Source organism: Sorex fumeus, unplaced genomic scaffold (genome assembly GCF_029834395.1).
Source record: "Sorex fumeus unplaced genomic scaffold, SorFum_2.1 ptg000043l, whole genome shotgun sequence".
NCBI classification, from domain to species: domain Eukaryota; kingdom Metazoa; phylum Chordata; class Mammalia; order Eulipotyphla; family Soricidae; genus Sorex; species Sorex fumeus.
The window spans coordinates 25,931,562-25,946,262 of record NW_026606100.1 but is presented as its reverse complement, the minus strand read 5'-3'; the positions used below and the strand labels follow the sequence as shown (position 1 = coordinate 25,946,262).

General features: G+C 36.8%; 1 protein-coding gene and 1 pseudogene across 1 annotated transcript in view; both read left to right on the top strand.

Moving 5' to 3' along the window:
- Window positions 1–12,794, top strand: part of BLNK (B cell linker) — a 71,313-nt gene extending 58,519 nt beyond the window's left edge. The window contains exons 14-17 of the mRNA XM_056120721.1: window positions 3,937–4,013; window positions 4,808–4,891; window positions 7,949–8,104; window positions 12,214–12,794. Coding sequence (XP_055976696.1) covers window positions 3,937–4,013; window positions 4,808–4,891; window positions 7,949–8,104; window positions 12,214–12,333 — 437 coding nt within the window. The 3' untranslated portion in view covers window positions 12,334–12,794. The remainder of the gene's footprint in view (window positions 1–3,936; window positions 4,014–4,807; window positions 4,892–7,948; window positions 8,105–12,213) is intronic.
- Window positions 10,378–10,477, top strand: LOC130030018 (uncharacterized; annotated as a pseudogene).
- Window positions 12,795–14,701: the final 1,907 nt, after the last annotated feature.

Here is a 14,701-nt window from a genome sequence, read left to right as displayed (position 1 = left end):
GTCTCCCAAAACAAAACAACCATTTCAAAATATGATGAAGTAAAACAACTATGAGAGGTAACTGATAATGTCTGGTACGTAGACATTTCTCAGTTAAGGATATTTATTCACATTAAATCTGGGGATCAGAGCAAAAATACAGCAGGCAGGGAATTTCTCTTGCATACACCAGACCTGGGTTCAATATCCAGCATCCCAGATGGTCCCCTGAGCACCACCAAGAGTGATCCCTAAGCCCAGAACCAGGAGAAAGCCCTAAGCACTGCCAGGTGTGCCCCACCGCTCCCTCTGTACAACCCCCCGACCACCACACACTCACACATTTTTTAAAAAGGTGTGCTCTTCAAGCCTTTGTTCCCCCTTGAACACATCTGGCTTGCTTGCCTCTCTGTTTCTTTGCCTATTTCCACTGTTGAGAATTCTGTGTTCTCTCTTGAACAAGTGCTTCTCTCTCTCTCTCTCTCTCTCTCTCTCTCTCTCTCTCTCTCTCTCTCTCTCTCTCTCTCTCCTCACATTATTCTAAATAAGTTTCAATAAAATCTAACGTGTTTCACCAAAAAAAAAATTAAGATTTTTTTCCCACTGTCACAAAATGTATCAATGACAGTATCCTAAAAAGCAGGCTTTGCAAATATATGGACAATTTTTCTAAAACAAACAATGCATAGCCCTAAAATATATAAAAACTCATGCTTATGATCATGTCCACTTAAAACTTTGATTTACTTAATATTAAAATGGGGGGAGGGATTAAATAAAACAAAACACTGTCTTACATGATTTGAAAAATGTTCTAAAATAATCAAATTAGATATATTTAAAGAGAATCGATGCTATGTTAAAAATAAGCATCTACTCTAAACAAGTCCATATTTACTTTATTAATCATAAATCAAAGATACTGCTACAATTTCTGTTTTGACTTTTTTAAATGTTCTTTGTCTTTAAAATGTATGTGGGGGGGTGTTAGGGACTGAATTCAGGACTTTATTATATTCAAGGCACACTATGAATAAACTTTCTTTAAAAGTTAGCACTGTAGTACTGTCCTCCCATTGTTCATCAATTTGCTCGAGCGGGCACCAGTAACATCTCCATTGTGAGACTTGTTGTTACCGTTTTTGGCATATCAAATACGATATGGGGAGTTTGCCAGGCTCTGCCATGCGGGCGAGATATTCTCAGTAGCTTCCCAGGCTCTCGAGAGGGATGGAGGAATCGAATCCAGGTTGGCCACATGCAAGTTATAAACACAAAATAAAAATGGTTTGGTCATAGAAATTTAATTTTCACTGTCAAAGCTATTTTATACTTTTACGTCTTTCATCCCAAGTCATTCTTTAGGTTGACATCGACCTTGTGATATACCGAGGTTAAAGCAGAAACTGAGACAAATGATTCATACCCTGATGAAATTTCAATTCTTCTAGAGGAGACAGGAAAAATGCTCTAGATAAAGTGACATGTAAGGATAGTGGTGGAGGGTCTTTGGCAGTGGTGAGGGTGTAGTAACTGTGTGTATCAAAACCACAAATACGGGGCTGGAGCAATAGCACAGCGGGTAGGACGTTTGTCTTGCACGAACCCGACCCAGGTTCGATTCCCAGCAACCCATATGTTCCCCTGAGCACCGCCAGGGGTAATTCCTGAGTGCATAGCCAGGAGTAACCCCTGAGCATTGCCAGGTATGACTCAAAAAGCAAAAACAAAAACAAAAACAAACCCACAAACACTGGAGCAATAGTATATTGGGTAAGGCATTCTCCATGCATGTGGCCAACCTGGAACAGATTCCCAGCATCCCAGATGATCCCTGAGCCTGCCAGGAGTGATACTTGAGTGCAGAGTCAGGAGTCAGCCCTGGGTACTGCTGGGTGTGGCCCTAAAACAAAACAAAACAAAACCCCATAAAATTATAGTAACTATGTTGCCTAAAGTACAATAAAAAATTTAATATTGAAAAGAAACTAGATAAATCTTATGTCAATGCAAGAGTGCTATTAAAAATAATAAAGTAGGGGCCAAGAGGGAGTGGGGCCACTGACAGTAACAGGCCATAGGATTGCTCCTTTACATGGATCAGTGGGAAAGTCCTCATCTGTCACCTGGGACCTAACAGTTCCTCCCATGAGGGCGGATATGAGGACAAAGAGCTAAGCTGCAAAAAACAGAACAGACTGGCATCTATGATGCAGAAAGTATCAGTCTTAAACTTCAGAAACCACTAGATATGCCTTGAGCAAACTTGACCATCAGCCTCTTTTGTTACCCTCATCCCAAAGGACTGTCCAGCCTTCCCAGCGAACACAAACCGTCCCAACTTCATTCACACCCAGCCTCCCATGGCCTGCCAAGCTCTCACCACTCCCATTGTTCCTTCTTCCTTACACCACAGCTGTCTCCTTTGAATATTGGCTGCTTTCATCTCACTCTGTTTCTCCTGCAGTTTTTCCCCATTAATGACTGGTTGCGCTGGTCAAAAGCCTAATCAGAGTCACCCTTATCCCTTTGTGTGCTCTCTTAATACCCCTCACAGTCACACTTTCAAATAAAATCTGAATCCAATCCAATCATTCCGTAACTTTCACCTGTCCCAAGCCCACATCCTCTCCTGCCTGGTTAGCAAGAACTTCAAACTGGCTTCCTTCCTCTGTTCTTACCTGTTCTATTTCCAACCCCAACTCCAGAGCGGCCTTGTTGAAAGACAGGCAGTTCAAAGCTCAGCAAGTTCCCCACATCCTATTAAATCTTAGGCCATGTTGTACAAATTGGGTCCATTCTTTACTTCCTATCCGAATTCATTCCTAGCTTCCCTTTTTTTTTTCCACTAAATTTTAGGCACAATGGTCCTTTCAAATGTGCCAGGCCCTGTATTCATTGTCTTCATTGTGTCTTGCACTTTCTTTCATGAGATACCCACATACCTCCTCCCTCTCTACTTTTCAGTCTAACCCCACTGTCACATGAGGCCTTCTCTGGGCAGCCTTTCTAAACATATCGTCTGAAGCTAGTTCCCAAGTCCTGTCTTCACTTAGTTTTGTCTATAATAATGATTTCACATTACAGTGTGTGTGTATGTATGTATATATATATGTATATATATGTATATATATATATATATATATATATTCACATTTGTCTTAACTACTTTTGTCACTCCTGGATAGAGATGAATGGATGTAGCAAAGTATTCTCTTGTGTGTTTCCACATTTTTACTCCTTGAGAGAATTTATGCCTTAACACAGCAATTCTCAAATGTTTTTGTTTTGAGCCTATTTTAACACTCTTGATTTCTTTTTGGGGGGGCGGGGAGACACCCATCAGTTCTCAGGGCTTCCTCCTGATTCTGTGCTCACTCCTGGTAGTGTTTAGAGGGGCAGGGGTGGGGGAGCACAGTGGAGCCACAGATCAAATCTGGGTTGGCTACGTGCAAGGTAAACGCCTTACACTTGTACCATCTCTCCAGTCCTTTAACACTCTTAAAATCATTGTAGACTTAGAGAACTTTAGTTTTTGAGCTTCTTCCTATTGACATCATATTAATTAAAATGAAGAGCAAATCATATTTATTAAAATACTGAATTCACTTTATACTTTCATAAATACAATATTTTTCTGAAAAATACTGCTTCTGAAAGAAAAACAATTTGGTGAGGGAAATGGCATTTTTTCCTTGTGTGGAATTCTCAAGCAGTGCTCAGGGAGTCCTCTTAGCCATTCCTAAATCCAATTGATTTTAATATGTTGAATAAAAACCTTGGGATTCTCAGGGTCCTCATATTATGCTTTGATATCCATTGCTCTTAAGGACTGGTGTGTTTGTGTGTGTGTGTGTGTGTGTGTGTGTGTGTGTGTGTGTGTGTTTGTTAGGGTTGAGGCAAAGTAACTAATCAAGATATAATAAGGATCATTTGATTTTTCAAATCTCCTTTCAGGATTTTCAGATGCGGGAAGTTCAACAGTGGATGGCACATTAGCCAGCTTTTCACCTAGTTTTACTCTGTCAGAACAGGTATGAAATGAACTCTTACTGTTAACTCTTAAGTAAACTCTTGAGAAATTTCAGATAAGAGAGAGTTTCTAACAATGCTTGAGAACAGACATAGGCTGTAAGTTAAGTCATTCACTAAGGGGTATAAAATACACTTTTTCCCAAATGAAGACCTTGCTTCATTTATTTATTATAACTTGTAATCTAGATATCCTGAAAAACAACTTGCTTTTCCCCCCCAAAAAAATACCAAATAAGTGAGTTCTTGTATTATTCTTCCTCTGGCATAGCCTTTTTATACTCTGTGATTTTCTCAGAATAGATCTGTGATACTAAACCACATGAAGTAGCATTTTTTTAAAGAGAGAGACAAAACTGTTTTGTTGGGCAAGTCTCTCTAAAATTTTTCAAATGTAAAAGATGAGCACACACACCCTTCCTGCCTTCAAAATAGTTACAAAAGTCAAATATTTGTAAAGAGAACACTTTAGAAATTATAAAGCACCCCATAAAGCAAAAAAGAGAGAGATTATAGTGGAAGAGATTATAATTTAAGAGAAACAATAAATGGTTCAGGAATCTGGCAGGATATAAGTACCAAATTTGACACTTAAGACAAAATGGGGGGAAAGGTTGATTAATTATATAATCCTCATAGTTGATGGAAGAAAATATAAGATTCATTTTTAGATTATTGGTCTAAATATATTTAGGTCTGTGTTGGCAATGCAAAACCAGACCCTATCCCTAGTGCACAGAAGTTGCAGTATTACTGAAATAGCATCTCATGTGTAACAGTGCCCTCCGTCTTACAGGAAGCTGATGTCCACTGTAAGCCCTGGTATGCTGGTGCCTGTGATCGAAAATCTGCAGAAGAGGCATTACACCGATCCAACAAGGTCTGATCAATTTTTATTATAATACTCTGTCCTCGACCTATAAAAATACTGTGCTCCTCCTGATCAGTGCAACAATTATGAATGTAGACACACTTTGCTTATTCTCACCCTGTGTGTCTTTCAAGCATCTTCCTCTTTGTTCTTCCATCTCATTTCTCTGTTCTTTCTGTTCTGTAAGGCTTCACTGCTCTCTGAACAATGGGGGAGAAAAAATTTCCAGGGGTGATATCTCTGTAAAGCTTGGTGCTATATGAGACCATCCAGGCTAAAAGTAGCAGGTTACTTCCAGGATTAAAGCTAGCAGAAATTCAGAAAAGTAAATTTTGGGGGGAGTCCAAGTCTAGTATTGTAGGAAAACTAGGGATAATTTAGACAATTCGAGAATTAAAGTGCTTCTCCTCACTTCCTTGTTTCTTGGTGTGTGTCGGGGGGAGGGGGGCAGGGGTTGGTTTTTCAGTTTTGGTCTTGGTTTTTTATATGAACCATATTTTCTCAGAATATATATCATGTACATACAGTTCTTTGCCACCTTTGTTTTACACCCAGCTCCACAATTGCATGTTTAAATGTCTCTACTAGTCCATTTGCTGACTTCCTCAATTATCTCTTTTTTACTTGATGTTCACTTGTAGAAGATTCTCAGGAAGATTCTCTGTGCTAACATTTTGAGATTTTGCACATTCAAAAAAAATTTTTATATAGCTTTGGAGGGTCTTTTGATTAGCTATAAAATCCTGAGTTTAAGTTTCTTTCTAAAAGTGTTGTTCCACTGCATTTCCTTATCTCTATAATGCTTTTGAAAAACATGATGCTACCTTTTTTTTGCATTTATATATATATATATATAATTTTCTCTTAAATCCTTTGCAGAATTTCTGGGAGGGTGAGGGAACGACTTCCTGCGATACTTTTCTTTTTTTTTAATGAATCACCGTGAGATACAGTTACAGACTTAAAAACTTTCGTGATTACGTTTCAATCATACAATGATCAACTACCCATCCCTCCACCAGTGCCCATTCTCTACCATCAATGTTCCCAGTATCCCTCCCGCCACCCCCATCCTCATTCCCTCTCCTGACTCTGTGGCAGGCACATTCTCTTTTACTCTCTCTTTTTGGGTGCTATGGTTTGTAATACGAGTACTAAGTGCTCATCATGTTCGGTCCATAGTCTACTTTCAGCACACATCTCCCATCCTGAGTGAACCCTTTATGCATCATTTACTTGGTGGTCCCTTCTCTGTCTCAGCTGCCTTTTTCCCCAGCATGTGAGGTCGGCTTCCAAGCCATGGAGTGATCCTCCTGGCCCTTATCTCTACTATCCTTGGGTGTTAGTGTCCCATTATGTATTTTATATTCCACAAATGAGTGCAGTCATTTCTATGTCTGTACCTCTCTCTCTGACTCATTTCACTTAGCCTGATACTCTCCATGTCAATCCACTTATATGCAAATTTCATGACTTCATCTTTTCTAACACCTTTCCAGCGATACTTGGCTTCTATGCAGACTTGTGGCACAATACTTGGGTGGGTCCACCATGTAGTGCTACTCAGTCCAGTAGTGCAGGGAAGGGTCTTTCATTGGCAAATCCAATCACCTCACCAGTATGAAGTTTTCTTAAACAGGTCATTGTTTTTAGGCCATGTATATAAATAGCAAAAAAATACATGCAACATGGAAAAATATAGCCTAAAAATAATGTTACATATACTTTTCTATGTTACATATTTATTTTTGGCAATTTATATACGGTCTAAAAATAATAACCTGTTTAAAAAACTACATACTGGTAAGGTATGTATCTCTGTGTGTGTATATATATAGTCTAAAATATTATGTTATTTTTTCTTTTATTTCTAATAGACATTCTTATAAGAGTCTTCACACCCCCCTCACAACTAGGGGTGCTCAGGAATTAGTCCCACCTTGGTGCTCAGGTGTTACCAAGCAATCTGTTGGTGCTTGGGAGACCATGTAGTGTTGAGGATCAAACCCTGGCCTTCTGCATACCCAGCATAGGCTCCAGCCCACTGAGCTACTCACTGATCTCATGATATTGTATCTTGTTCCCCCCCCCCCCCAGGATTCAAATTATAATTTATATGGGCTTTATTTTCTTTTTTGGTTTTTCTATCACCCCAACTTCCTACCATACTGTTGAAAAATCTTTTTTCCCCTGTCTTGGTTGTTTCTAGATCTTCTCTCAGTTATGTAGCAAATCTATATTTGAGGATATTTCTTTCTGGGGAGAATCTCATCATTTTTTCATTTCTGAGATAACTTTATTTTTCTCTTCAGTTCTTTACTAAGCTTGATCAACTCTGGCTCCTTCTTTCTGAAATTTGCCCAGTTCTTTGTTCATAATTGTTAAATATATGATTCTAGAGTATTTTTATAAAGTCCATAAATTTGAATTTTTTTTTAGTTTTTTTCTTTTTTGTTTTTGTTTTTCTGTGGTTTGGTTTTAGGGTGCTTAAGAGCTACTCCTAATTTAATGTTCAAAGTTTACTCCTGGCAAAGCTTAGGATGCCATGTTGGGCCAGGAATCAAACCCAGAACTTCACACATACGAGAAAAGTCCTCTACCTTTAAACCATATCCATTATCTCAGACCTGATATATTAGTTTTTTCTGCTTCAATATGTTTTGGGGGCAGAATTTCCATCAGCTGAATAAAATGATTTTATTTCCAATTCCTGATATTTTTTGTTACTTTTTTTAAAATTTGATTTTAAAAAATTCACAGGCAACTATGGACATCGAAGAGTATACTCCAGGATTAATTTTAATGCACCCCTTTATACATTTTTAAATCCTATAAACATCCTAGTTTGTGCATCAAAAAGTTAGCATTGATGTCATTCAAGATTTTCTATTTGTCTATTTTTACTTAAGATATTTTCTTTGAAAATAGAATGCTGAACTTCAATCAATACAAAAAATTATGTATCTAAGTAATTAACTCTGACCTAAGGATTTTTATAAGCTAATTTCTAGCCTGTATACATTTAAACAATACTAGCCATGTTTATGTTTTTCTTTCATTAAACAGGATGGATCTTTTCTTATCCGGAAAAGCTCTGGCCATGATTCTAAGCAGCCATATACACTAGTTGTATTCTTTAATAAGCGAGTATATAATATCCCTGTGAGATTTATTGAAGCAACAAAACAGTATGCTTTGGGGAGAAAGAAAAATGGTGAAGAGGTCAGTAATTTATCTTTTAATCCAACTTTCTAACTATATATTGATATACTTAGCACACTGACATCAGAATATGCATTATATTGCTAAAATTAAGAGAAAGGATATGGGAGTACTCGGTCCAAATCTTACAGACAAGTCAAAAACAGAATACAAGATTAAATACTATATTCCAGTGGTGTATCGTATACAGAATAGAAGGGAGAAAGATTAGAAGGTGTAAGAACTACATCTTTGTCCTTAGTGGAGCTAATCTGACTATAGGTTTTAGTCTGAGGGGCAGAGAAATAAGGGTTGAAGTGTTAAGCAAAGTTTCTATAAGAATAATGGTCAGTTCGCAGAGCTTCTAAGGCAAGAACTAGGATCTCAACTCAAATGTTAAGGCAGATGACCAGAGAAGGATCCAGAGAGAAAAAGAAATTTGAGTTGAAACATTAGACCATAACCGAAAAAACCATGGGTCCATAGCAAGGAAAATTTTTTAAAGCATAGATTTTGAATAGCAGCTAATCATAAAAATCAACTCCTCCTGGATTTGTAGGTGCTTCCTTCAGTCAGCTTGCTCCTGTAAGTGAACCTTGAAATATGGACAGGAATAATCCACGGATGACCAGAAAGTGTTATATATTTGTTCGGGACTTGAATTATTGGTCAAATTTGAGTAACTATCTCATGGTGATTCATTTAAAAAAAAAACTTTCCTAAATAAATAAATAAATTTGAATAAGGACATACATTGGATGGAGACAAAAAGGAGATAGTGGAAAGAACAATCTAAGTAGAGAAAATAGCATAAAAATAAAGTTAAGGAATACTTATTTTCGGAGCTGGAGAGATAACACAGATGGTAGGACATTTGCCTTGCATGCAGCCTACCCGGGTTCGATTCCCAGAATCCCATATGGTCCCCTGAGCACCACCAGGAGTAATTCCTGAGTGCATGCACCAGGAGTAACCCCTGTGGATCACCAGGTGTGACCCAAAAAGGAAAAAAAAAAAGAAATACTTATTTTCAGGAATTCTGCAGAAATAACTCTCTCTGTTCCAAACCTAGCACTTCTTAAAAGGTATCTGAATTGTTTGAAAGTGTGTGTGTCTGTAGTAGATGAAGTTGGAGACTGTCTTTTTTCATTTTGTATTTCCAGTATCATACACAATAAGATATCATCAGTAGATACTTGATACTTATTAAATGAATTAAATTGTTAATTGAATCATTGAATAGCATTTTATGAAGGCACTAACTAAAAAGGTCTTATATCAATAACTATTTTTTAAAAGAGTATATAAGATTTAGCATACTAACCATTTAAGTGTACAGTTTAGCAGAATTAAGCATAGTTACAATGTTATGAAACATATACCCAGAAATTTTCATATTACATATCTAAAACGCTTTACCCACTGAACTCTTCTTGGACATCTTTCCTCCTACTCCTGGCAACAACCCTAAAATCTTCTTCTATGAATTTGACTATAGATATCTCATATAAATAGAATATTTTTGCAATTGGCTTATTTCATTCACTAGTCTAAAGTTCTCAAGGTTCATTAAAGTTATAATATTTAACCAAGTTTTCTTTCCCTTTGAGGTTGCATAATATTTCACTGCCTGTATATACATTCTGCTTCTCATTCATTGATGGGTTGGGTTATCTCCACATAGTGGCTATTGTGAATAACGCTGCTGTGAACAGATGATTCAAATATCTTGAGACCCGGCTTTTAATTCTTCTGGGTAAATATCGAGAAGGGGGATAGCTGGGTCATGTGGCAGTTTTAGTTTTAACTCTTTTGAGAAACTCCCCTACCAGTTTTTCCATCGTGGTTGCATCATTTTGCGATCCCACCCACAGTGCACAGAGTCCAACTTTTCCACATCCCTAACAACACTTATTTTCCACTTATTTTTACTAGGAACCATCCAAATTGCTGTAAGTTTACTCTCACTATAGTTTTAATGTGAATTTCATCTTTTGGTGGTGCCGAACAAATTTTTATACATTATTTGGATATCCTTGGAGAAATGTCTATTCGGATCTTTACCATCTTTTAATTCACTGTTTAATGTGTCCTTTGATGAACATAATTATTTCAGTTTAATGTGGCCCTCATTTATATTTTTGTTTTTGCTACCTTTGCTTTTGGACTCATTCAAAAACTCATACCCAAATACAATAGACCCTTTTTGGCCTAATACAATAGAACTTTCCCTAAAAGTTTTATGGTTTGGGGTTTTATTTCACTTTCAATAAAGTCCCAGTTAAAAACAAAACTTGCTTCGGCAGCACATATACTAAAATTAGAACGATACAAAGATTAGCATGGCCCCTGCGCAAGGATGACATGCAATTTTTTGAAGAGCATTCCATATTTTTTCAGTAACTTTTTTTGTGTATGTACTTAGCTGTACTATAAGTAGTTGATTTGTATGAGATGGTTAAAAAAAGGCCAAAGATAAGAGGTTTCTTTTTTTCCATTTTTTTTGTCTATGAAGTTGCTGTTTATTTTTTTTCTGATGTATGTGTGAAACATGTTGTCCAACAATAAACAGGAATTTTATTTTGCTGAGTTGTTCTAACAAAGCCGAAAAAAAAAAGTAAAACTGAATCTAAAAACTACAGGCACTGAGCAATACCAAACTTGGGTTTCAAAATATAGATAGCATTATAATTTAACATACCAATCAAACTTTAATAGAACTGTATACTTTTTTTCCCCAACTTGTAAAAATTTTCATTCTCACTGAAACTCTTATCTTAGAAATCTTTCAAATAAATTATCCTCACACTGACACTCTGGTGCTGGATGTGGAAAAGAGTATTTTTTAAATAACAGAGCCTAAATAAAACAAACTAATGTTTATTTTAACAATTTAAATAAATATCTCTCTACAGTAATTCGCATTAGGTAATGGAAGAGAAAGTTAGAATGACTTGTGATGAATAAATAGTGTCAAAAGCCCCCAGAGATGTTCAGTTCTGCTCTCAGAGTCTTAAGGGTGACTAAGGGAGCTGTCCTAATCAGAGGTTCTGAAAAATCTCCATGAATCTTGGGTTTTTAGAATGCCTCTGGACTTCTTGTCCCACTCTGAAACACTGGTAAGTAGGAGGTATTTCTTTTTGCCCAAAGAACCTTCATCTCTACCTCAGAATAAGTAGATCAGAAATTCACCACACTTCCAACATAGCCTATGATTGTAAATAAAGTAGTGTATTATTATAATGACACCTAAAAATACTAATGGTGTCCATTAAAACTTCCACTTAAATTACTTATAATCAAAAGATCATGTCTTCTGGACAATGAACATCTGCATAGAAAACGAGATCTTTGGTTTCATGATGTCAGACAGGAAACATCTTTGAAACAACTCTGTAAACTCTTGTTTCTTTGTTTTTGGAGTACATATGAATAGAAAGAGTGAAACAATTAGCAAATCCAATTTTTATGCAGCTGGGTTTTTGGTTTTGGTTTTCAGGTTTTTGGGGGACCACCTCATTACTGCTCAGGGCTTTACTTTTGGATCTGCACTTAGGGATCACTCCTGTCAGTGCTCAGGAAACCATCATGGGGCACTATTGATCAAACCGGGTTGGCTGCATGCAAGACAAAAGCTCTACCTACTGTACTATAACTCTAATCTCTATGTATGTAGCTGTTTTGACTCTATGTAGATACAGTGTTAAATACTCTAATTCTGATATATTTGTTTTATTTTACTGACCATAGATTTTGAGCAATCACATTGTGTTTTTCTATTCATGTATTGGTATCTTAAATTCATTACACTGTTATTTTTATTATTTGGTTTGGGGAGCACACTTGACTGTAGTCAGGACTTACTCCTGGTTATTCAATGAGGAATCATTCCTGGTGGCACTTGAGGAATCGTATGGGGTGCTGGGGATTGAACTTCAGATAGCCATATGCAAGACAAGTGCCTTACCTACTGTTCTAACTCTCCAGCCCACCAAAATCACTATATTTATGAATCAACAAATGTCACTGGAATCTGGTAGCGAGCAAACTTGAGAAAATGGAGTACATGGGAAGAGAGGAGCTCAAAGTTAACATAATGATAATTAATGTATAATAATTTTTTTATCTAGTACTTTGGAAGTGTTGCTGAAATTATCAAGAATCATCAACATAGTCCTCTGGTTCTTATAGACAGTCAAAATAACACAAAAGATTCTACAAGACTGAAATATGCGGTTAAAGTTTCATAATTTTTCAACATCATTGCTTCAGACTTTTGCACCAAGTTGTATTTTTAAGAAAAAAAGTCCAAAGCTTCATATTTTGGATTATGGATCATCCAGTAATAATAGAAGATGGATTGTGGATCATCCAGTAATAAATAGAAGATGGAGGCAGCTATCGACTGAGTCATCCATTTATTACAAGAAACCCTCATGGACTTATTGCCTAACTTGATGAATGATTAATACCTAGTGAGGCTGCATTAATATGCTACTAATATTGTCTAAATAAATGTCTTTATTTAAAAGAAACGTGTAAAGTACTTTTTGGTCATGTAATAACACTCAAATTTTCAAAATATAAAAATACTTTGGATGAAACAAAGCTGATAGAAATTTAAGTCATCTCAATGGTGGTATGTACACTAATGTAGCTAGGACATCTACTGTCAGCACTTAATATAATGTCTTGGTTAAAAAATGAATGTGTAGACGATAAAATATAGGTAATATGTATATTTGTAAATACATTTAAGGTATAATAGTTCCTTTTCTCTGTGTGTGTGTGTGCACGTGTGTGTGTGTGTGTGTGTGTGTGCGCACGTGCGCGCAAGCCTCAACCACAGGAGATGTATATAGGTAAAAAAATTCTAGATGTTCTTGATCAAGATTATGTTGTTAGCCTTACTCATTAAATATAATTATACCTTCTTTGATTTGCATGTCTATTAAATGAACCCTCAACTTTGTAAAGGTTAAAATTGGACTGATGGGGGCTGCAGCAATTGTATATTTGGTAAGACACTTGCCTTGCATGCAGCCAACCGGATTCAATTGCCAGCACTCCATATGATCCCCCCAGCTCTCCAAGAGTAATCCTTGAGCACAGAGCAGGAGTAAGTTTTGAGCACCACTCAAATGTGACTGAAAACCCAAAACTAATTAAAGAAAATTGGACTGAGAGCGAAGCTAGACTTAAAGTATAGGAAAAAGTCCAACAGAACAAGGGTAAAGAGACAGATATTTATAAACACAGGAATAAGAGATACCAGTAAGTGCAACTATATCCAAGGTCTTAGATTATCCCAGAAACATATTCTACTTTATCACAGCAAAGCCATATATTATTCTGTGTATGTTAGACAGCATTGAAATAATAAAGCAGCTCACTAATATGTCTAATAATTGATGACTACATTTGATAACTGAATAAGATAGCAATCTCTAGAAGGATTTTGAAATGCTAGTTAATGCTTTCACGGTAACTCACAAACTCAGTTGTAAAAGTGGTTATTGTTTTAAATGTCATTTACTTTAATGACTACTACATATGTGTTAGACTGTGTTCTTCCTAGAGATCTGTGAAGTCATAAACCCCAGGACCTTAAAATGTGACCTTACTAGGTCTTTTAAAATGTAATTCAGGTAAAATGAGATTACTAGAATGAAACCTAATCCAATATAACTGGGCAGTCCTTATGAAAAAGAGAAATTTGGACACAGTCAAAATTCACAAAGGACTCTATTAATACATCCTCAAGGGAGGTGCCAGAGAGAAAGTATCTGGGGTAAGAAACTTGTTTTGCATGTGGCTGACCCCAGTGAGATCCCCTGCATTGTATATGGTTCTCCCCACATCCCAACACTTCCAGGAGTGATTCTTGTGCAAAGAACCAGAAGCCCTGAAAACTGTCAAGTGAGGCCCCAAGCAAAACAAAAAAGTCTCCATGGGAACAAGGGTGAAGATGGAGGATTGAAGTGAGGGCCTAAGGAGAGACATATCGTCAACGTACTCAGGATTGCCAGTAAACCACAGAAGAGGCAAGGAAGATTTCTCCAGAAGTTGCAGAGAGAACATGTACATGCTGGTACCTTGATTTCACATTTCTAGCCTCCAGAACTGGACACCAATAATTTTTTTTCAGTCACCCAAAATCGGTAGAAATTTATTATGGAGATTTATTATAAATTTTTTTCAGTCACCCAAAATTGGTGGAAATTTATTATGGAAAGCCTTGGAAACTACAAATTTTTGACAATGAAATCAGGTTGAATGTAAGGCATGTTGTACTACCTCTATGCATTATTTCCTTCTATTTGGGGTTTAATTTGTTCTCCTTTACATGTTCCTTAAGATAGCTTATATAGTTGAGATTAAATCTTTATTAATTTCTTTTTTTAATTTTCATTAGTGAAACACCATGAGGTACAGTTGTAGATTTACAAATTTTTGTGCTTGGGTTTCATCTTTATTAATTTCTAATAGAGGTATCTAATAGGGCTGGAGCGATAGCACAGCGGGTAGGGCGTTCGCCTTACAAGCAGCCAACATGGCCGACCCGAGTTCGATTCCTCCGCCCCTCTTGGAGAGCCTGGCAAGCTGCCGAGAGTATTC